General features: G+C 44.3%; 1 protein-coding gene across 2 annotated transcripts in view; it reads right to left on the reverse strand.

Moving 5' to 3' along the window:
• Positions 1 to 6,150: 6,150 nt before the first annotated feature.
• Positions 6,151 to 25,228, reverse strand: part of LOC115035220 (cyclic AMP receptor-like protein A) — a 44,553-nt gene continuing 25,475 nt past the window's right edge. Inside the window, exons 12-13 of one of the 2 annotated variants that reach the window (XM_029492943.1) lie at positions 14,280 to 14,427; positions 6,151 to 7,909 (exon numbers count right to left, since the gene is read on the reverse strand). In XM_029492943.1, coding sequence (XP_029348803.1) covers positions 7,739 to 7,909; positions 14,280 to 14,427 — 319 coding nt within the window. In that variant the 3' untranslated portion in view covers positions 6,151 to 7,738. The remainder of the gene's footprint in view (positions 7,910 to 14,279; positions 14,428 to 25,228) is intronic. The other variant, XM_029492944.1, reaches the window with a different exon arrangement.

Consider the following 25,228-nt stretch of genomic DNA (forward strand, 5'->3'; position numbering starts at 1 on the left):
TTCTCGTAGCTTCCTGAACTGGAGGTCAATCTGCAACATGCAGAAAATGCCAAACTTCTGCAAGACTCCTTAGCAGTTAAAAACAGACTCATGCTGACGTCAAGCACAACTAATAATCACATTGAAAGGTCAAATGAAGGTTGGAAAAGACATGTGAGATCACAGTGCACAACGCCGGGCCTTCCCGCTCTCGCTCCCCCTTCTACTATGACTCAGAGGGTGTTTTTAAAAAAGCGAACAGTTCCCTCTATCAGTCATTGGAAAACTGGATTAGGATGGATATTTCTCTGAGGTAGCACTGGGCAAACTAAGTTTCTGATGCTTAACACAAAAACACATAGTTGTAGCAACAGAGAAAAAAAAAACACCTCTGAATGAATTTTTAGGGAGACATAAAAAAAAAACTCTGTGAACTTTGTGGTTTTAAAAGCCTCAGACGACAGCATGTGCTTTTGAAAATGCTCATACTGCTTGACGGTGATGAAAAATGTGCTTAAATGTGCAGACTCATTCGCCGAGTGTCATTTTATGTATTGTCAGGGATTCACGCACAAGTGTGTGTCTTGTAAAAACTAAAACAGCGTGAAAACGCACACGCATACACATAAGTGTACCCCTGTGTCAAAAGAGCCACACTATGGGAGGTCACAGTGATCCAGCCGTCTGCTGTTGCAATCAGACACTGAAGCAGTGGCCTGAAGAACACACACATGAATATGCATGGCAAGTTCACATGTGCACAAGAACATACACACCTTTGAGATGGGCTCACAAGTATACACTTTACACACATATGGAGCCGCACATACACACAACAGTCTGGACACGCATTTTGAAAGGGCTCTTTGCCAGCACACAAGAGAGCACGACTCTCTCTGTCTCTCTCTCTCTCTCTCTCTCACACACACACACACACACACACACACACACACACACACACACAGTCGGCAGGCTCAGATTGCAGGAAGCTCTTTGCACGCAGCTCAGTCCACAGCAGCCGGTACTAATCAGCACAATCCACCTGCAGATCGTTATGGATCGCTTACTGCAACTCACACAGTCAAACACGCGCACGCGCACGCACACACAAAGCGAAAGCTAGAGAGAGAGAGAGAGAGAGAGAGAGAGAGACAGACACACGTACACACACACAGGAACTTGCCTGAACACTCAGCAGCACGTACAGGCTCGGACATGAGCACATGCAGTCAGTAGATCTATGCTTGAACGCACAATAAGTCAAAACTCGGTCGTTTCCGTCGTGCTGTTTGGTTCATGTTCACCTTAGTTTGTCTAATCTAATGTTTCTAGGGACTTGTAGTGCATTTCTGATGGGGTGTGACTTCACAGTGAGCCTTATCAACTGGGTCAAATCAATTTCCTGATCTATGAATTCATCTCCAACGCGTCAAAACGTTCATGCGAGCTCTGATGCCGTCAGGCGGAACATCAGTACATCGCCACTTTCCCTTGTGTCACACAAACAATAACAACAGACATAGCGACAGTATGGGGTTGGGTGGGGGGGGCATTAATACACCCCCCCCCACCGGTGTTGTAGGGCTAACCGGTTCCCCACAGGCGCGCCACGCTGCGTTAGCGCGGCCTCACCGGGGATAATTACAGCCTGGCGCGGCAGGGCGAGAGTGGCTCCGAGCCAAACACTGCTGCTGCTGGAGAGGGGGGAGGCAGAGAGGGGGAGGGGGAGCAATTATTGGAGCACTGAGAGACACGGACCTATAGATTAAGCCCTAATCAATAAGCTGCTAAATTCATCGATGCAATCAGAGCGCCCGTAAAATAAAATAACCAATGAGATCAATCACACTTGTCTTATTCCGACCTTGGGGGATCATAAACGGCTTTTCCTGCTCTGACGACACCGAGCGGACACATTCAGTCGGTTTTTTATTTATTTATTATTTTTATTATTATTTTATTTTTTTTTTAAAGAATAAAGACTAAAACCTTCAAACGAGTCTTATCTGAAAGGAAGGAGAAGCGGTGGCGGCTCTCAGCGCAGAACAAGAAAGATCCCCCCCTCCTTCCTCCTCCGCCTCACCCCCTCCCCTCCCCTCCCCTCCCTCCCCTCCTTCTCTCTCGTCTGTCGGCCTCTGTCGAGTTCCGCTCATAACCTCGCCACCCACCCTCCCAGTTCCCCGCCTCTCCCTGCTTTCCGCTGCTGGCGGGGAGCGCACACACACACACACACACACACACACACACACACCTCCTCTTTATAGCTCTCTCGCGCTGACACGCACCCACAAGCATGCACAGTCTTGCACGCAAACACACACAAACGCGCACAGATCACTCATACACACACACAGACACACAAACAGGCAGCGTCAATAAAAGGCCCAGCGCTGTGAGAGGCCGCCGGCACTCCACTCCCCCCTCCTGCCACTGCGATTAGCGGAGGCTGGCTGGCTGGGGAGAGGCGCCCCTCTGTTATCTGGGGCGGTGGCAGCCTGTGTGTGTGTTGAGAGAGAGAGAGAGAGAGAGGGAGAGGGAGAGAGAGAGAGAGAAAGGGAGAGAGAAAGGGAGAGGGAGAGGGAGAGAGAGACAGGGAGAGAGAGAGAGAGAGAGAGAGAGAGAGAGAGAGAGAAAGGGAGAGAGAAAGGGAGAGGGAGAGGGAGAGAGAGACAGGGAGAGAGAGAGAGAGAGAGAGAGAAAGGGAGAGAGGGAGAGAGAGAGAGGGAGAGAGGAAGGGAGAGGGAGAGAGAGAGAGGGAGAGAGAGAGAGAGACAGGGAGAGAGAGAGAGAAAGGGAGAGAGAGAGGCAGAGGGAGAGAGAGAAAGGGAGAGAGAGGGAGAGAGAGAAAGGGAGAGAGGAAGGGAGAGAGAGAGGCAGAGGGAGAGAGAGAAAGGGAGAGAGGAACGGAGAGAGAGAGGCAGAGGGATAGAGAGAGAGAGGGAGGGAGAGAGAGAAAGAGAGATTAGTTTAACTCTTTCGGGGCCGGATCGCAGCGCTCGAAGCTCCGCTCGCTGCTGCTGCGCTCCGATCCGCTCAGGCAGCAGCTGAGCCGATATTAGACACGACGCGGGGAAATGTGGAAATACGGACGTTAAATCCAACCATTTTTAAACAAATATAAATGAGGTTGGGGCAGAGCCATTGGGGGTCACGTCCCCGGTTAATATTTCTGGGAATTTACTAGTTACTAGGCTGTGACACACATCAAAACAGGCCGGGCTGCCAGACTGGCTCTGATGTTTTTGGCACAAATCCGGCTCAGAAATGGCAAAATAATAATAACAATAATAATTTTAACAAACACAAGGAAACTCGGCAGCCTGTGGCAGTACAAGAAAAGGTTTTTCACAAAATATTTAGGCTGGAAGTACAACGATTAGAGCTGATTGATCTGGTGATCATGAGCATTTGTTGGTTCCAGCTTCTAATATTTGGAGATTTAGTGCTTTTCCTTCTTCTTGCTTTCTTCTGATATGAAAATGAACTGGAAATGAAAGCGCGTTTGGATTTGGGGGCAGACCAAACAATTGGTGCCTGAATACCTTGTACACCTTGGGTTTTGGATTTAACTGTCATTATCTTTTAGACTGGACTTAAACTGGGGACTGAATGAATGTACATCTTTTTTTTTTTTTTTAATCAAAATACATAAAACTGTACTGAGTTTGGTTGGTGGCTAGCCAAACATTTCTTAGGTGGGTGGGGGATTTCATAATGAGTTCAGTACTTTCCAGCTACAGCCTTGAAAGGAGGGAAATGGTTGCATCAAATGAAAGAGCAGCATTTTCACAAGAGCCTGTTTAGAATATTCAGAGAAAATGAGACTGAGTGACATGTTTCTAGATAGCAAATGCTTAAATTGATCGCATTAGATTCTTCCCAAAGATGGCATGTGTTGACAAGTGATGACAAGTTTTAACTCAATGTAATAGTATGTTGTTGTGTTTTTTCCCCCCTCTGTGTGTTTATGGTTACTAGGAGTTGTTAATCTTAGGAGTTGTTAAACTTAAATGAACACAGCTTCACAGTGAGTGTAAACAAGCGTGAGGAATCTATATGCATTGTTTCTATACAATCTGCCTCCATCATGAAACGGAATAAACCACCTCATCGTTTGTGAATATGATGTCAGACTGGGAACTTTAAGTCATGCTGTCATTAATTTGACTTGGCATTTATTTGTATGTCTACATTTTATGATTGTGTTTGTTTGCACACTGGCAGGAAGCATTAAAGCAACAACTGTACAACTGATGATGCAAACCATGAATCTGGAGCTTTTGGAAGGTCCAAGAGTGTCCAGGTCCCATTAAATCCGCTTTAGTAGTTTTTGCTATACAGACCTGGCAAAAGACATGGAAACCAATTTTAGGCAATACCCCTGAACTGAATCAGCAGCCTGGGACTTTTGTTGCATGTCATGCCCCTTGATGTTACCACATATTTCCTGTCAAAATCTACCATCATCTCTCAAAGTGAAAATGCAAAAAATAACCTCAGACTACAAGCTCGAATTCAAACAGAACTGTAAAAAGGGTAAGTCTGGAGATAATATAAATTATCTTCATTGTCAGCAAATCCCCATCAAAGGACCAATTAGCAATTGTTTCATTGGTTGACATTTTCCTTGACTAGGATGAGCACCAGCTGGTTTCCTTGGAGTAAACCCAACATTCCTCTTGGTGCCACAAATACTCGGGACAGCAACATATGTGTATTAATACACTGCTGAAAATAGTCCCCAACAAATGCAAAAGCCCACTTATGCCTGTTTCAGTAATGTTTGCTTAAAAAAATAAATAAAAAAATACTGCTCCTCTTGCAAACATAAAACTATATATTTATATGGGGCAAGGTTTTTAATAATAGCTTGAATGGGCTTCGGGCTCAGTGTCCCAGACAAGGTTTCGGAAAATTAAAGGTTCTGAAAGACTGGCTTGGTCTTTCATAGATTTGTTGACGATAAGAAATATAGAGACCAACACTGCAGGTTATGGACTCAATCTTAGATCTGTGTAAAAAAATAAAATAAAAAAATAATGCTATTAAAAACATTAGCCTTGACCTCTAAGTCCTGCATTTACTTTTCAAGCTTGTGGGCTGACGGCTGGCACATATTTTTCTATTCATACGTCGCAGGCGTTTAAACCTCGAGTTCAATACAAACGGCCAAGGGCAGAACTAGATAATTAAAAAACCTTATGCACAGGACTATACAACAGCTATGACGCAATTATTTATACTTTCAAGGCATCATTCACTGGGCTGTAATGGGAGGGGGGTGTCTTACCCTCCACCACTTCTCTGCCTGTAAGTGCTGCTGGGGCTCCAGTAAACAGCAGACTCTGGGTGGGAGCAGCGCAGAGGAGGAGGAGGAGGAGGAGGAGGACAAACACCAAATCAGGCCCGGCTGCCTGTCGCTCCGAGGTGACAGAGCTCCGGCTTGTTTTCCTCCGTCTGGGCTGCCGCCGCCGCCGCCGCCGCCGCCGCCTCTCCTCTCTGTTTCCGTGCGTCACAGCTAGGTCATGGCCGGACTCCAACAATGGCTCCGGTTTCTCGAGACACACGCACACACGCACGCACACACACACACACACAAGCACTGGGAGCACACAAACAGAGATCTGACAAATGATAGGGTGGCGAAGCGAGGCGAGGTGAGCTAATAGTAGGCAGCGCGCCTGCCGACATGCCCCTGGGCCGCGGGTGTTAAATTGTATCCAATTACGGCGCATGCGACGATATGAGGGGGGAATAATAATTCTTCTTGCGTGACAGGGAGATTCGCTTATTCCCGGGCTCTTTATAAGGATGGGGTTGCGGAGCTGGAGACGCTCAAACGTCTGCGGGAGAGCCGTGCACACGCGCTTCTCTGTGTTCGTGCGTGTGAGTGAGCGGAGGAAAACTCTGGTTTTCTGGAGGACATGGTGCGCATATTTCATTAATCAAAATCCAGTTAACCAGATTTGGAGACACGGCAGAGACCGAGCAATAATTAATATCCATTATTTGGGCAGCCCAGGTTTTAAAAGACGTCTTAACGGACACACACACACACACGCACGCACACACATTGAGACGGACACACACTTCACAGGGGGCAGGCCAGTAGCATGAAGGAATGAGGGATTGCATCAACGTGAAAATGAAATAAACACGCCCAGGCTGAGCTTTGTTATGAAATGTCTCTGCTGCTCATTTATTTGATGGAGTGCACAGTCAAGTAAAAAGAGCAACAGTACCAAAAGAGGGGTAGGGGCACAGTGCAAGTGTGTGTGTGTGTGTGTGTGTGTGTACGATTCAGTGGTGGGCCTGGAGTTGCACTCTGGTGTCACTGACGCCCAACAGAAAAGTTCAACAACTCAAGGGTAAAAAGGGTCAAGTGTCAGTTCATTAGTTCGACTTGTCAGAGCGGCAGCTGACAGCTGGCAGTGTGCATGGATGGGGATGAAACCACCTACATGTGGGGAGAACCAAATGGACCAAGGTTGAATATAAAGTGACTCTATTATCCTGCCAATCACACCTCAGCTATGTCCCCTCAGCATCACTGACACAAGCCATGAGGTGATGAACCATCAAAAGCTGTTGCTAAGCCTTAGGTACCTTGTGTGTCATCTTTTCAAACCCGTTTTGACAGGCACCTTAAGGAAACACGTGTATCTGTGTCTTGTGTGTATTGGCGGGTGTTCGTTTGATGCATGACATGTTTGTTCATAAGGCTACATGTTGACTGTCACATAAGAGCAGCAAGTTTAGACCAAAAGGAGCATTTTTCTCATATTCCAGTCAAAGGCACATACAAAAAAATATAAATATATAAAGAATATTGATCTGTTATAAATACATTATAAGAAACAAGTTTAGTATCATAAAAAATGCAAAAAAACCTTTCGAAGGAATACTTGTATGAAAGTTCCAACAATAGTAACACAAAGAGAAAGACGGTAACCAAATACTGCGTGAGGGAGGAGAGACTTCTCGTGAGTCTGACTTGCCCTACCAAATCATCATCCCGGTTTTTAAAGCCCCACCTTTCCATCATTTCTGTTGTACCCGTTCCCACCTATCGTCAAGAAAATTGTTCAGTACCGGCCTTGGATCAATCTCTGTGCAGTTGTAGACGCTTTCATGTCAGACACACAGGGTGCTATTTAAAAGGCGTGCTTTTCACCTCATCTCCTGCAGAGAAGTGAAAAGGTAATTGCTGCAAATGCTAAACTAACACCTTGTTATGATTGCCTTTCGGCAGTCTTTATTGTTTTTTTTTTTTTTTCCCCTCTCCTTTTTTTCCCACCAAAATGCTGCAGAACGCAGAAGTCAAGATGGTGGCATAGAGGGGGAATTTGTTTTAAGACCTTTGGGATGCAGCAGATGCCTTTAACATTAGGAGGATCTTTAATGGCACTCTTTTCTTGCTCCTCTTTGATGATAGTATTGCAGGGAGCTGCTGCTCTGTACTGAGTGTGTGTGTGTGTGTGTGTGTGTGTGTGTGTGTGTGTGTGTGCACGTGTCTTTAGGATATTAAATAGTAAAGGATGGGGATTAATAATGGAACCTGACAGCTCATCTCCGGCTTCTATCTGCCTAACTGTCCCCCCAATCTTCTCTTCCATTCCCTCCCTACCTCTTTTTTCTCCCTCAGTTCCTTATCCGCTGCATTTCTCTCTGGCTGTGACCCTCCTTCATGTTCCGTCCCTGCAGCTCTTTTGTCTCCCTCTCTCTCTCTCTCACTCTCTCTCTCATGTCCAGATCTCTCTCAGGGTCCTCGGTCTTTCAGGGTCATGTCAGGAGAGTAAAAGAGCACGTTGGTGTCATCGTCGTCATCGTCATCGCTGAGGCCGAGCAGGTCAGCTTGCGTGTAGCGCACGGCCCCAGGGTGGTACTCTCCGATCCGAGTCCTGTCGCACAGCCGTGACTGCAGAGCCAGCTGGAGAACAGACACGCACATAGTTTGGAATTAACATACACGATTTGTGCTGGTGTTAAGACGCCCTCCCTAAGCTGGCTAAATTAGAAAACGCTCCTTTTTCTCATCGCTCATACCATCCATCCACACTAAGCTGGTGTCTCAAGTAGTCCCTCAAGATGACGCTGGCCGAGCCTATATTTGATTACTGTGATGCTTGAATGCTATATTGCTAGCATTTTGGTCATAATCAATGTGACGAAACATAAAAATTGCTTAATAACTTTTTAGAGGGTAAAATGTTCATCAAATCATCATAAACTGTCATTTAGTTCTTTGTCATTTGATAAGCCTTCACAGCTCTTGTGTTGTGGATGCTCCTGAACCATATATCATATCATGTTGTTATCACGTTTGATTAATGTTAATTTCGTCAGAGAAGTCTGTCATTAAAAAAAAAAAAGTGATTGACATTCCACCATAATATCTGTGGTCCGTGTTAAAATGATTATTTTCATGCTCGTTCAGCTGTCATACAGAGGGACATATAAATGAGAACAGAATAGATAATCAGAGAGAGCAATGGGAGGCTCGAGTTTCCTATCATCAATCTAAACAGCTGAAACTCAGCAGAGTAACGGCGTTGACGTCGTTTAAGATTGCAGTGAGACCAATAGATAGGAGATCAGGGGCAGATTTTTCCTGCATGTACACTCTGTAGAAGAGCTGAGAGGTGAGCTCATTGCAGAGCCACAGGCAGTTCAGCTGTATGGCTAGAATGCAGATCAATATGAGGGAAGGAGAGCGGGTGGGGGTGGGAGCCGGTGGCCGAGAGGAAGAGCGGACACAGGTGGGAGGGAGATGCCGCACAAAGGAAACAGCAGAAATAATGTAAGAGAGATAAATGCCAGAGATGCTGTAGTAGGTCATAGAGAACTGAGGCCGGGCAAGAGACACACACACAGTGCAGAGATGGAGATAAGAGAGGAAGAAACAAAACAACAGCCTAGATAAAGCAGGAGATATTCGACAAAGAGACAGCAGTACGTTGACGTGCATACAGAAACCAGGATCCTGGCAGAAACCAGATTATGACACGATTAGTAACTGGCATGCAGCAGGTTTCTAACAAGTGACTTCGCTTTAGTTTAGTTTTGGTTGCACTACATGCTGGAACTGCTGCTCAAGTCTCAAACAGGAAGCAACCCTTAGTGTCACAATTCAAATTCCAAAGTAAATAAACACAAGAAAGGGCACTATTTTTGGGCACTTATCCCGAGAGCACTGTGTGACACAGCCTTGCATCAAAACGTTCACTCATGTCCGTTGTCTGCTTTATTGTAGGAAATATAACTGGCAGCCAAAGTGACTCGTCTTAAAATATGTCACTGTGTCACTGAAGATGTGAAGATGCACAGATGCTTCTTTTATATTTGAAAAACATTCTCAGCAAAGATTTGGAAACGTTACAGTGTTTTTCTCTGTATGAGAACAACGGTATTAAAGGCCTTTTGGGCGGCCCGCTCCTCTGGCTTTGAAGCTTATCTTATTTTCTTGAGCCAAAGTTGGTCTCTGCGCTAAATGAAAGAGTGAACGCCCCTCTCCTCTCTTGTGCTGGCAGCGAGCAGCAAGTGACATATCCATCTCAGCAGCGCCATTCTGATGACATGCTGTTGACGTGGAAGCTACACAAGAGCAGTTAACCTGATGTTTTTCCACACAATCTGTTGAGCTGCATCAACCTCGTCCACACGAGACTACTTTTCTGTTGCCGTTTTTCATGACTGCAGCTACTCAGAGCTTTCTAGATAGTATTAAAAAAAGATCAGGACATAATTTTTCTGATTGGTTGGTTGTTGGAAGGAGCCATCAAGGTGCACAACACCAGACCTACTTAAATCACTGAACATAACAGAGCTGTGAGCGGTGATTCAGAGGTCTGAAAGAAGGCTTCTGAAATAAAATAGACTATATCAAGTTAATCTCCATAAATTAGACGAAGGGTTTTCAAGTTCTAACACTCCGGGCCTCCTCTCAGATAAAACTGAGAAATTAAGAAAACTGTGACAGACAGCCCACCTCCACTTCCCCGTCCCCTCAGTGAGTTACACTGTGAGCTAAAATGGACCCCCTCCTTTTTTCAGGGCCTCACTTACACTCTATTGCTGATGCACACACGCACAGCGGAAGTGTAACAAAAGTTCAACCCTGCATCATTTTGCCGAACCAGCACCACCTGTGCTATTGACACTGTACCAAAAATGTGTGTATCCGCCTATGTGTCCAGTCTGGACTGTGTTATATCCCCAAGAAGTAGTAGGCTGGGCACCTTAATTGCCTTCATGAGGTGTGTGTCACATCCACTGCCGCTGTGAAACACAGTGAATACTAACCGTGTTGGTGAGTGGCCAAATTAGTGGCATGCACCTGTCCTTTTCACCACAGGTAGCATTTTGCCTCATGTCTCTCTCTCCATGACTCCCTTTCAACTTTTCCTTCCCACCAACCAGGGGCTCCTTCACAGGAAACCTGTGAACTCGACTTAACCCAGTTTAAATGCTGTGTGTCTCGGTTGGTTCATTGTTTGTTGGGTAACTAGTGTTGCTCTCTGAATGATGATTTTCTACGACCAAACACAATTATCTTTCAAAGCTAGCTATCAAATTGCTTTCCTTTTTTCAAGAAGCCCGCATGATAAGCACTTCCTACATTTTCTCAACAACGAGAAACCATAATTTTATTAACTGATTCCTAACAGTAGGAGATAAGGTCTCTAAATCTTATGTAAACCATTTTTTTTCTGCCAATCGTAGGAATTAATGACGGATTTTATGCCATACTGCTTCCACTAGAGCTAGGAGTGAACCTCTGCAGGTCCAGCATGGAGAGGAGGAATGATTAACGTCAACTTCAACTCTTTCATCATATGCATGCCAAGTGAGTGAAGTATTAAGATATGCTGACAGAATCTGAGCCCGTTCTTAATATGCTTTTATAAGCACCACAAGGAAAGAGCAGCATTGCCACGAAACAAGAGCAGGGTGGTGAGCCAGAGGAGGCAGGTTTGGAAGGAGGGGTGGAGAGGTTGTCTGGGAGGAAAGCACAGATTTGTTGCGTTGAGAGATGAATGTTTTGATGCTGTTACGAACACCCCCTCCCCCCCCCCACAACCTCCTCCTTCTTCTTCCCCTTACCCCGCCTCCCCCCGACCAATCTCACACCTGATGTGTGGGGGCTGCTGCGAGTCGCATGCCAAGATGAATAACAACTGGCTGTTAGTCACGATAGAGCACGACCACACATGCCGCCTGTACCCGCTCCCCTCTCCCTTTCTCCCTGCTGTCTTCTTTCTCGCCTTCTGTCTCTTTCTCTTTGACACACACAAACAGCATTTTCTGTGTGATTTACGAACACATTGAGATTCCATTTTACTCTCTCTCTCTCTCTCTAACTCACCACAGTGCAACATTGACATTTGGGTTGAAGGTCATACCACACATTCCACTCTTCCACACTGCGCTCATGACCCATTATCAGTGCGGCTGCTGATACTGACTAGGTGGCAATATGTGTGCGTGTTTGCTTGTGTACACGTGAACTAAGATCACAGATTTGTTTATTTTTTTTCCCCCTCTCGGTTCAATATTATGTCCGCATGATATCTGCAGATACTGTCAATGTTTGTAGATTGAGACAAATCTGTGGAGAGTTGTATTGATTGTTGTGTTTATTGAAATGCAATGTGGTTTGTGGTTAAAATCGGAAAGAACATCGTCCTTCTTGTAATCCTGTCTTCATTACATTTACCTAAAAGCCCCATGTGAGAAAGACACAAAGATAAAGTCAGCAACTTGTAATTTTACTCTTTAACAGGGGGAATTTGGCAGTAGACCCAACAATTATTTCCCACATAGGTGATGTGTGAAGACCTGAGACAGATGGTACAAGTCAATCTGGAGAAAAGTGTAATTACATATTCTGAAGCAATTATATAGTACTAGTAAGAGGTCTCAATATAGGGTGGTAGAAAAAGGGTGAGGATTAGCACATCAGTTACCTAAAACTCATAAGAAGCATTAGAGTTCCTTGAATTCATTGTTCTTATATAGTGACAATGAAACACAGAGTAGCTACAAATAACAGAGCACCTTTTATTGATTAAGCTGGTGATTATGTTCCTTAATTAATCACTTGATCTATGACCTGTCAGGGAACTGTCCATCACAATTTCTGAGAAGCCAAATTAACATAATGAAATAAATTGACTCACTGTCTCAAGGATATTCAGTCACAATCACTGAAATCCTGGGAGAACCTCAACATTCACAGTGGTTTTCTTTTTTGCATTTTTGCTTGGAAAAATTACTCATACGATTAATCGCTTTATGAAGTTTGATGCCTTTGAAATTTTCAGTCAATCTACAGCTTGTTTCAACTGAATTAGCTCCTCCTATTGCCAGTGCACACACCCAAATGACACCAGCCATGTTTCTCAGTCTACCATCTAACGTGCAACTGTTGAACAGCTCTAATCTTAATGGATGAAGACGTCTGCACTGGCTTCTCATCAGTCCTGATTCACATTTTATCAGTTAAGTGCCATTTGTTATTTGCAGGCTCTGAACCTACTTTCTTCCTGATAGTGTGTGTACTACATTGTTTGTGTTTTGAGCTGGGAACATTTTCAGAACAGAGTGAGTCCCTTTTGGACTGACTTCAGGCTCCTGCTGCTGTGCTGCTATTATGAGCAAAAACAGAAGATGCATTTGTGTCATTCAGGTTTTATGTGCATTAAAACACCTGGAAGAAATATAAAAATATTTTTACATCTCACTGAAGTAACAAACAAATATATCAAATAACTTTTGAAATTATTGTCAAATGTAGAGGACCATTTACCCATTTTGTCTCAAGTGACTACTTGTGATTAGATGTTACTTAATTCTTACTTAAGTATGTGAAATAAGGGGTCTGCATTGAGAAAGTGACCAGATTCTAGGGCACGACAATTTGAGGCAAACATATGTTCACCTATCTGTCACTTAAAGTGAAATGTCCTCAATTAACCCTAACCCTAACCCACAGAGCTTTAGGTATTCACACAAGTGTCAGAAAGGGGGAATTTTCGCATTAACTTTTGTTGCAAAGAGCATTTTAATATTGGATTCTTGATGGATTGACTCTTTATGAGCTTTTTTTCTTTTACTGCAAAACCCTGGTCGTATCATATCTTTTACTATGATCCAGTTTGGTCAGAGACACGATGATGAAACTGCAATTCCTTCATAATGATAAAGATGGTTAATTCAGATTAAGTGGAGTGCACACAAAAGCACTGGCAATAAGCCCACTCAGAAATGATCCACCAAGGAGACATGGATGATTTTTTTTGATTTTGTCTTGCTCTAAACATGGTGTGCTAAAGTCTCCCAAGGTGCCAATCTCGCCGAATATTTGCATTACTTTTAAACACTCAACAGACCACCCGATTTGAAAGATGTAATTTAGAAACCCTTGCAGTCTAAAACAAAGCACAGAGCAAGACCAATTTCAGTAGTGCGACTATGCTCAAGTTAAAGCTTAAGTCCTTGTAAGACAATTGTCACTAGATATGCGTCTACTTTAGCCAACATCTGACATCCCCCTGTTATACCTACATGACCAGAATTTTAAATATTTTACTATATTTCAAGCATGCAGACATTGAAAAAACACACATAATCATTCAGTTATACACCTTTCACCCACAGAATTCTGGGATAAGTTTCAGCCACCTGTGGCCCTGAAAGGAAGAAACAACAGCACACAACAGAGGACAGATGGCGAGAAGGAATGTGAAGGTTGGCAAAACCCTTGTCGGACGAGGAGTGCTGGTTGCATCCATTTGTTCAAGCGATGTGTCTTTTTCTGTATTTTCAGTGGTGCTATAGTACTAAGCTCTGGGGATAACAGTCTAGGTCAGTTGGTCTGCCACTTGAACCCATATTGAGATATCCCAACAACGACTGCATGAATGGCCATGAAATTGAATAAGGTTGTCCAAAATCTGGATCTGCTTTTTGTGTTCAACTCAGCATGAACTTGCTTTGAGTGAGTCTACGATTCTTTATGTTCCGTTTCGATTACACACAAATTTGAATTTTTACTTTTGGATTATGACAAAGTACTTATAATGTTATTGACATTCTCACCAGCTGCAGCTGGACTACATGTTAAGTGCTAAGCAGAAAATCTTAACATGCAAAGGTCCAGATTATATGACACTGATCATCGGATCACAAAAATGCATTTAAATCTATAAATAAAGATTATTCTTATTTTTATTTAAGATTTAAGATGGCATGGCTTAATTTAGCTATAGATTTAGAGTACATGTCTGCAGTTGCTTTACCTGCATGCCAGTAGGGCTCAGTAGGCTCCACCAATCCCTATCCAAGCCAAAGACGAAGGCATTGGCCAAGCCATGAAGTGGTGCCGATAGGACGTGCAACAAGGTGAGGGAGAAGGATGGATCCTGTGGGTAGAAGGCATTATGGAGCCTGGCGGGAGAGACAGAGAGAGAGAGAGAGGCAGACGTGTTGAGCTCATCCATAAAAAAAGTTGTAAATACAGAGACAGGCTGCAAGAGAGCATCAGAGGGGAGGATGGAGTAATTGAAGGGGAAGTCAAAGGGAGAATAGCAACGACAACAAGGAAAAAAAAAAGAAAGACAGAGAGAGGTTGATAGACAGAGCAACAGAAAGAGAGGGAGAGGACAAGTGAGTGACAGAGTGAGGGATGGGGTGAGAACGAGAGGTAATGAGAGCGAGCGGCAGAGGCAGGAAAAGAGAGGGAGAGAGAGGAAAAGGGGAGGGTGAAAGAGCGAGAGAGCTTTATATCAGCGTTTAAGAGCCCATTAGGCAGCGTGAGACGGCTGGGCTGACACATTCTTGGCTGCCGCTTCGACAGCACGCAGCACTTTACAAGGACAGGGAGAAGTGTAGCGCTCAACTCCCTTCCTCTCCTTCTCTCCCCTTTCTCTCATTTCAGTTTCCTGCTTCTCCTGACCACAATTTTGCCGGCCCATCTTCACCTCCTTTTTCATTCCACGCACGTTCCCTGCATGCTCTCCTTCGCCGATATCACTGCCATTGGGTTTCATCTGTCGGAATATCTCATTTTCATCTTGACTCATGAGGGTGATCCTCTTTTCTTTTCAATTCCCCCTCCATGTGCCTATCTCTCTGGGAGCCTGGGGCATGACTAGGAGGAGAACCTGATATTGTGTGGTGTGGCTGTGAACTAATGGCCGCCGCGGAGAATGATGCTGCTCAGCCATTAACCCTGGATTAACCCTGTATTAGTGCTGCTCACCGGGTTAGCCCGCCGCTAATGTCTTTTATTGATCTATTAGCGAAAGAATCAAACCGGGCACCGCTCACAGCATTGTCCGCGTGTGCCCTGTTCCTGGGTTGGGTGTTCAGGGTAAACTAAGTGGCTGCAGTGGTTGACCTCGGGGTCAGGAAAAGTCATCCTCAACCTACTCGTCACCCACAGGGAAGGAAAACATGCAACCAGGCCTTTTCCTTTGGGGGGGAAAAATAATTGTGTTGTATTTAGGAGTTACATGAGACACTACAGTCACTCATCTCGCTGTGACTGTCGGAGGCTGAAACTTGTCTCCAGATTAATGATTTTGGGGAAATCTTCAGTAATGGCACTGCTCCAGTCTCCTCATGAATCACTTTACAACAGTGTTGCCAATATTTTGATCACTGGATGAGCACCACACTCGTCTCTGAAACAGCAAGGTTTGGCGGCGATCATGATGCCAGCCGAGCTACAACACCTAAGGTAAACTCAAGTTCTAGTTAGATACACTGAAGCAAAACTGTATATTAATTCTTTTTGAGAAAACAATGTCACATTATTTCAATATCTATTCCAACACACCAACAACAACAACAACAACAACAACAACAAAAAAGAAACAATACCGTTAAATCCAAAAAAAGATGACTGCTTACAGTAATATAAACAAGAAATGTCTACAAACATACAAGAATAACTAAAGGCTACTTCACGCTTCAAACAACCTACTTTGTATTATGCTATGTCAAATCCTGTCGGAAGACCAACTCGTACACAAGTATAAATCTTTGAAGAGGTAGTGAAAAGATACAGTTGATTTCTTAATTTTAAGTCCTAAAACAAGGTGGAACTGCAGTTTGAAGCAAAATGTGTATTTGTTGGGAACCATTTTCAATTGTGGATTTGGTTTGTAAGCATTAATGGCACCGGGATAATGTGGAACTGATTTTATACAAATGACAGCCCAGTGATTGTTCTCGTATATGTGGTTCAAATTATGATATAAAAAAACCCCCCATATCTGTAGATCTGTAGATCGATAGATTGATATATAGATATTTTGTTAAGCTTTTTAACAACAAATGACGTTGGAAAACATTGGAAACTTGTAAGCAGGACACAGTCATTATTAGTTTTGCTTACTTGCTAAATATTAATATTTGCTGAATATTTAGTTTAATTTGCTGATCAAAACAATTGCAAAAGCCAAATTATCTACAGAGGTCTCTTCTCCAGAGCGATCACACCAGGTGATTACAACTGGTGAAAATATTGGTTAAATGAATTTAGTTTTGTTGTTTTTATGAGAATTTTGGGACCTCAGGTTCAGGTTGTTTTTGTTGGCAGCCATATTATCTGAAATGGTGTTCTGTCCATAGACAACGGACCGAAGGATTAAAACATGGTAGAAACACATAAAATATTTTCCCATTAAAATTCAGTGATTATGATCTGAGCTACAAAACATTTGATTGGCTTGGCTTTTAAGATCCAGATGTCCAATGACGGAAATCCTTCATCCAGAATTTGTCATAAATATTGCTAAAGAGTTTTATATTATAAAGATGTAATACATATATTATTAACTGAGATTTTTCTGTAGTGAAAGATGGTCAAAGAAAGGATTGACCTTCGTAATTGGTTTCAACACATTGTCAAAGGAAAAAAACAAAGCTTATCTGATTCAAACTGGATTGAATTATAAAAAAAATTCTTAATTTGAAGACATTTTGATTCGTGCCAAACACCTTTGGCAAACACCTCTGGGACAGACTACAGCCCCTTCAACTTGCCTTTGCCCTTGTCCTGGCTATGTGCTCATTATATTGTAAGAGATGGCAGCATCTCAGGCAACAGCATTCAGGTTTAGCTTTGTTTTAACCTGAACCGTGTTTACTGAAGCCAAAATGTGCCCATATGACCAATTCAGCACTGGCTCTTCCTAATCTGCACCCATGAGTTCAACTGTAATTCCTCCAACATTTAAGCCATTTCCTCCCACAGAATTATACTACCGAGTGCTCACAGTTGATTAAGTGATTAAAACTGTGAGGTGGAGCAATTTCAACTCGACTTCCTTCGTTATGAATCAACTCGCACAAAGGCAACAAGAGCCCGCTGACTCTTTGTATGCGCAGTTGGAAGTGATTTGTCATTGTGCTTTCAGATGAATTAAGAAAGCAGACCACACATGATGGTATGCCAGAGGAAATTAATACATCAAAGTCGGGTGAGAATTTTGGCCATACATACACACACACATTATATATATCGATATATATATATATATATATATAGAGAGAGAGAGACTTTCTGTCAGTGTCTGTCAAAAATGCAGTACGTTTTTCCTCCTCTAAAAAAGGGTTAGTGAGAACTACTGCTGAACAGCATAGAAGATGATTATGGAGATTCCTCCACAAATCTGGTTATAATCCCCTTTATCCTCTTTTGCAACGTGAGGTTGCAAGGTTTATTTGCCATTAATCTCTTCCCATTTACCTTCCAACAACCCTTTGAAAAGTTGTGACAGGAAGAAAACCACAAGTTGGGTTGGCCAAAGGTCAGAGACAAACCTGTAATGAGAACCTACCTGCCATAAGTCATTCTGAGTGAGGGTATCAACTATGCCATGCCATGCCTAAACGCTGCCTAAAATAAAGCCAACGGTACAGCCAGTGGAGTGTCCTGGCGCTGGTCAGAGTGAGGACCATTTCCGAGCGGCACTGCCTGTTTTCTGGGTTAGCCTACTGCTGTATCTCCAAGGACCAGACCAGCTGCTGCTCACATTCATTTCACTTCCCATTAAAGGTGAAATAAATCAGGACTCCCCACACAACCTCCTTAGAGATGCAGGAAACAAACACACACTAACACACATACATGCACATGGGGAAAGTTGGCACACGCAGACATACATAAACACACAGCTCACCTGTACACATGCACAGAGGTGTGTACACAAAGTGTAACCTAGGTCATATGCATTGAGGATGTCTGGTGGAGAGGAAATGCAGTTGGTGTGCGTTTGTGTGTGCGTCTGCCTACGTCTGTGTGCTTCTCTGACAGCGCAGCGGTGAGAGTGAGTGGGTCTATGTGAAGGGGGGCTATTTCTGGCGTCTCATTTTTTTTCCCTGCTGCTGCAAAGAAACGCGATCGGCGTCCGGGAAACGAGAGCTGGCAGCAAGCAATCATCTGCCTGCCACACATACACACACGCACACACACACAGGCACAGACGCATACACCCACACGCACGCACGCACGCACACACACACACACACACACACACACACACACACACACACGCACACACGCACACACACACACACACACACACACACACACGCACACTCACTCACAGACACACACCACCTCACAGCGCTGAGCAACACGCGCCATGGCAACGGAACAGCCGCAATTAGAGGCGAAGAGCCTTTCCCCTCCATCGAGGGAGAGACGGAGAGCGAAATGAAAGGAAGAAAGAAAGAGCAGGCAAGAGAGAGAAAGAGAAACAGGAAGGTGGGGGGGCCAGGCAGAGACGAGTGTCAGAGAAACAGCACTGCACAGGAAGGAGAGAGGTAGAGTGGAAGAGGAAAGGGGTACACGATAAAGAGGTGAGAATGTGCAAGAGTGAGGCTGTGAAGGGGAACGAAGGCCAAGAGCAGAGGAAGAGGAGGAGGAGGGGAAAGGGCTGAGGGGGGCTGAATGGAAAAGACTAAAAAGCAGAGGAGGCAGCGAGTGTTGTGGAAAAGAGGCAGAGGGAGGGGAGATATCCAAAAAGACAGACAACAAGACATGAGCGAGGCAAACAAAAGAGATTACGTACAAGAGAAACCAAGATAAGACGAGGGGGGAAAATATGGCATGGAGGTTAGAGAGAGAGAGAGAGAGCGAGAAAGAGATGGAAAGATGTGTGGTTGTGGGGGAGGGAGGAATGGGGGGGGGCTGTTTCTCCTGTGTGAGCCGGTCTAATGAAAGATGAATGAGGGAGGCAGTGGTGGGAAGGAGAGTGTGGCTGCGGGCGATGCCTGGCCGAGCTGCTGCATGTGTGAGCGTGTGTGTGTGTGTGTGTTTGTCAGGGGTTTGTGTGTGCGACGTAGTCAAGCAAGTCTCAGTTGGCTGACTGGTGTTGGACAACAGAGATGATATTGTGTACACTCTATGACTCAGGAGCAAATGGTCAACAACAATAAGAACACAGCCACTTGGAGACGCGCAGAGACGCAGACATGAGCAGGTTTAAGTCTGAATCTGCTGCCACCTGTAAGCACACAGTCAATCATTAGCACTCACACCGTCTCTGAGCCTTATTCACTTATTCAGACCTTCCATCTATCCTGTTGTCAGTCACTCTTTAAACCCCCCTCTCCCTCTCTCTTTCACCCTCCACATTTTGTGCAAAATCCCTCATCCACTGCCTCCCCACCACTTCCAATATCCCACCCTGCCAGTCTATACCACTTTCCAGCCATCAAGTTCCCAACTGCTGCCATCAGAGTTCACTTTTTTGTCTGACTCTAATTGTTGTGCCGCATATCCTGAGAGCTGCGGTTTGAAAAACACTGTAACAGCTCGGAGGAGAACTCCCTCTCCTCTGAGTGGAGCGTGGCCAGACAGAGAAGTCATCCTGACCCCGATCACACTTCCTCCTCTCTCTCCAACTGACTGTCTGACTCTATTTTTTTTTTCCCCCCTCCAGACGAATCACACGCTTCACAGTGCCAAAACAAGGCCCTGGTGCTGCCCGCTGTGCCATTGCTGACAGCAAATCTGAACCTTTCTCTGAGTAAAAGGGATCATTTTTTCCAGAACGGGTGAAATCCCTTGACTCTGTGTATAGTCAGCGAATGATTCACAAGTTTTTCACCTCCCCGAAACATTTGTGGCAAGGCATGGGCTATTTACTGAAGCCAAGGAGACGCTCTGATATTAACCTTCAATTCTAAGAATACATCATAGCTGGGACAAATTCACTGCAACCAGGCTGCAGTAGAGTGGGATGTTTATACTGTGAATTAAAAAATATGAAGACACACTGCAGGAAACTCACTTCCCAGTGTACTGACCATTTTCAGGAGGCTCTAAGGTTTAGACAAATAATTCAAAAGTATCTGAAATTAGATGTTGGTCCAGTAGACAAATACTGAAAAAGAAATACTGACAAAACTCAGAATTAGTAACTAGAAATTGCCACAGTTGATTCATGTCTAAAGATGCCTCTCTGCTGTGATTCACGACTGCATCATATTTTACTTAAGTAGAGCCCACTCAATGACTGGCCTTCAACCAAGAAGAAATCTGACCTGCGGATCTGCTGGTTCAAAAGACTGTGTTAGTTGTTCACTTGTCTATTTTATACGTGTGGCAGCGAAAACAGAGGACAGCCCTTTCATTGTTTCCTGACAACATGTGATTAGCAGCTCTAATGTGCATGAAGATGCAGGAATATGGTTTATCTCTGTGGATCTGGACACGTGAATGTTCTTTGCACAATGACTAAACAAAACCATGGATTGCACTGTGCATAAGTATCTACGTGCAAAAAACAGAAAACTGGAACATACTCTGCTTTGATCATGGTCAAAATCCCTTAAACAGCCACAGTTGAGGAGATGACTCCTGTTGTACTCTCTCTCAGACACAGACACACACACACACAGTTTTAGAGCTCATCTGATTTTAACACTAGTATTGGACATTCCCCACAGACTGCCTGAAACACTACAATTAGCAAGTATGTCAGTCTATTAACTGATCCAATATCATGTAATGTATTGATAAACTTTATGAGACAAAAGTTTTCATCAAATCAGATCGTCGTCACTGTTCTAAAACAACAGCCGACAAAGAAATTTGTGCTGTACAGCCAGCAGGACCTGAGTCAGTGGAACATCTCTGAGTGGACGGGAGCTGAGCTGCCGAACAACTGTCTGGCTTTTTTCTCCAATAACTTTAAGATCCAGACTAAAATCTTTCATCTACTTAAAGTGTAAAGCAAAAAACAACCTTACACATTTTAACAATCTTAAAAATGTTGCTTACAACTGGAGGAAAGTCAATTTTGAGCTTCTGGCAGGCAACCACAACACTGATGCATGGCCAGAGGGATTATGAAAAAGTCTATTAATCTTTGACACATTCAAGTTTTATGACACTGGTCACGTGATGTTAGTAAGTCAGTCATTGTGGTTCAGGTCACAGAGTGGAGTGTAACACACACACACAAGCAGAGAGTTTTCAATTCTTCTTACATATGTTGTCAAATATGAAAAGACCCCAAATGAGCACTGTGGACACTTGATTACTAGGAGTCAAATATTTAAAGAGCAGTTGTAAAGGAAAAAGTTCAGCCCTAAACTTTATTTCTATTCATTAGTTTATTTCTTTGTGTTTTAGATAGGTTTAACCTGACACATGTTCTATAACAGTGATAGTAATCATACCACATCCACACAGGGGTAGTACTTGACATCTATTAGAAATTAATGCACCATATTGGGTCAGTACTCTGTTGGCTGGTAGATAATACCAATTTGGACCCGTATTCATACAGAAAATACAGGAAGACCTCTAACACACACACACACACACACACACACACGGACACGGACAAATGTATTGCTTGTCAACCGTTGGTGCCAACATTTAACGAAATATTTCTGGAATCAGGCTGAAATACACAAATAGTCAGTCATGTTGGTAGGAAACAAAACACGCCTGCACATAAACTTGTGCTTGAGTGCATGCCGACACACACCTGCATGGTTGCATGCACGCGCATGCACACACACACAGGAGAATGAACAGACAAAGAGGGACACACAAACCCTGGGGACTGAGGCGGCTAACATTCACCAACAGAATAAAACCCAAACAAAGAGACATCCTGTTTCCTGGAACACAACACCACTCAGCCCTCTGCGCTGGGAGCAGCCAGTAAACACACCAACCGACACACACACATACACCAAATCTGTTAATTGTACATCACCCCACATGTGTTTTCCCTGCATTTGATTCATGTGCATGTGTGTGTGTCTGTGTGTGTCCAGTGACGATGCCACTAGCTCTGGCTTTGAGTGTTTGTGCACGTGAATTTATCCTTATGAGTGGCAATGGCTAGAAATGTATGTGTGTGAGAGAAAGAGAATGAGAGAGAGAGAGAGATAGAAAGAAAGAGAGAGAGAGTGAGAGAGGAGGGAGGGATTGCAGATGATAGAGTAGGCTTTAGCGATTCCCTGGAGTGTGAGGCAGCGTTTACGGTACTCTCAGAGCAGCCAGAGTGATGAATATTTAAAGACGTGCCTGAAAGAGCAGAGGGAGGGAGAATGGGGAGTGTGTGTGTGTGTGTGTGTGTCTGTCTGTGTGTGGATGTGTTTGTGTTGCATGCGCCTGTGAATGTGTGCACGTGCCCAAGTGTGTGTGCGGGAGGTTATCTAGATTCTGCTTTACCATTTGCATGTGTATACCATATATGTCTACATAAATGTATGTAAGTGTTTCTACATTTGTGAAGGGGTACGTTGCTTTGTAAGGCTTATTTTTGTCAATTGGGCTTATGGGTCAGAATATAGTTTATTTGGCTGTATATGGGTGTAAGTGTTTGTATCACTGCATGGACATGTGTGTGTTGAAACGAGAAGTTTACATTTTACATTTTATTCACCTAAATGCTTGCAAATACACGTTTCATGGTTACGTCTACTCTGGTAACGTGTGGAGAACCTCAGCTTTGTGCAGGTGCCTGCCCTGTGTGTGTGTGTGTGTGTGTGTGTGTGCGTGTGTGTGTGTGTGTTTGCACTTTACACAGCCCCGTAGGCCAACTCTCTGTTGCTAAACAGGGATTAATAGCAGAGCGTTTCTGCTGCTCAGTGGGAGACAAATAGCAACTGGGCTCGCCATCTTCAGTTACACTCCGATCACTGCCTGAGATACAAAGGCACACACGTGGGCACGCACACACACAGTAGGCATGGTCATATATCTACCAAATATTATCAAGGCCACACAGCCATATGTGGCTGAATCGTCACATCAAGGTGGCCATCCCATCACACATTTTTCTTTGATTTAGGAGGATTTCTGTTATCTGTGCATAAACAAGAGAAAAGAAAATGTAAAAATTGCGGGAACATCTTTGTCTTTGTATGTGCTTTTTAGCCTGCAAATTGTAGTGTATAAAACTATATTCATATTGAGATTTGGCCTGCCCCCCCCACCTGTATTTTGCCTCTATGCCTCTAAATTAAATACAAATATCAAATACTTGCAAACTATATCAAGTTTAAAACTTATTTTGGTAAACAGGCCGCTGCCACTCTCATACGTAAATTGAACGTGAAGAGATGGATTTTAAAAAAAAAGAAAAAGGGGGGGGAGATTGAAAATAAACAGATGAGAGATGGAACCTCGCAAACTGCCTTTCAGCATCTGAGGAGCTCACTTGTTCAAGTAAACAAAATACACCACAAAAGATATTAGGCTGTACAGTACTAACCACAGACCAGCCTACACACATGGAGGCACGAACACACATCCATGTGTACCGAATTCAAGATATTCCAAGAGGCGTAGAGGCAACGAACGGAAGGAAGGCAGTGTAGAAAGGAAGGATGAAGGATAGAGCAGGAGTGAGAGAAAGAGAGGGAGAAAATGAGCGCATCCTGGGATGCAGAAAGCCGAATACAGTGAGATAGGAGTTAATGTATCCCCCCCACCCCTCCTTCATCCCTCCTGTTTGGCTCTCTCTTTCTTCCTCCCTCCCTTCATCCATCCCTCCCCCCCTCCCTCCGCCTCCTCCCCGTTCTCTTTGAGGGATGAATAATAACTGCTGCTCTGAGATTTCCTCCCTCGTTTTTCAAAGTGCAGAACGGAGATGGGGAAGGTCTGCCTGGCCCGGGTTGTGCGTGCAGGCGTGTGTGCGCTAAACACACAAAGACGCAGACGCGCACTGAAGTGCGCACTGAAGCACACACAGATGCATGCACACGCTGTCTTGTTCTTGCTGCTCGCCTGGAGCAGAGAAATCAGATCTCCTCCAGAGAAAGGCAGGCGGCTTAGGCGCTGTAGGGAGCCCATACAAAAAATCCCCTGCAAGCACGTATAGGTCTATGCACAACGCAAAACCCACACGCAGCATCGAGGGGAAACCAAGAATAACTAGGAGGATGCAAGCTGCCTCCTGGAGGGACAGGGTGAACTCAAGGTTACAGACACATCACAGGTTCAAGCCCCACCGCCAGGGCATATCTATCCACCGCTCTGCAAGGCATATAAGGTTGACTGTTTAAAGGCAACTCACTCTCCCGTCTTGCTTTAGAGGTTAGAGTTTCTAAACAAAGCCTGAAAGAGGAGGGTGGAAAAAAAGACACTAAATGAGGATGGCTGTTTCTTGCTGCTTGGTGTCAAAAGGTAAAAGGGGAGGGTGTTAAAGCAGAGAAAAAAAGTCCTTGTAAAAGACAAGCAGGCTGTCCAGGAGGAGCACTTGCTCATCAAGTTGCGCAGCGCCACAGAAATCGGCAGCTAGTTTCCGAGGAGAGGGTTTATTTATGCAAACAGGCGTACAAGCACGCACAGTAGGAATCTAGACAAGCCTTGTAAACAAACACACACCCACACCATAAAGCACACAGGGGAGGCGATGTGAGAAGCAGACTGTGAAAACTCTAGTCGTGCCCAGGCAGTGGTTACACACACACAAACGCACACACACACACACACAAGGAGAGGAGAGATTTAAGTGGCAGAGAGAATAGAAGAGGGGAGAAGTCAAAGTGAGAAGAGGAGAAAGAGGACAGATAAGTGCTAAGTTGTGAGCGCCTGGTGCTACTTTTGTGTTCCCAAATGAGGGAAAGTGAATGAGGGAGCGAGGGAGGAAGAAAGATGTGGAGATGTGGAGATGTGGAGATGTGGACAGTAAAATGATGTATAATGATTCCTCCACGCATGTGTGTGAGAGCGCAGGCGAGGAAAAGTAGGAGCGCTTTCCCA

The sequence above is a fragment of the Echeneis naucrates genome, chromosome 21 (assembly GCF_900963305.1).
Source record: "Echeneis naucrates chromosome 21, fEcheNa1.1, whole genome shotgun sequence".
Classification (NCBI taxonomy): Eukaryota; Metazoa; Chordata; class Actinopteri; order Carangiformes; family Echeneidae; genus Echeneis; species Echeneis naucrates.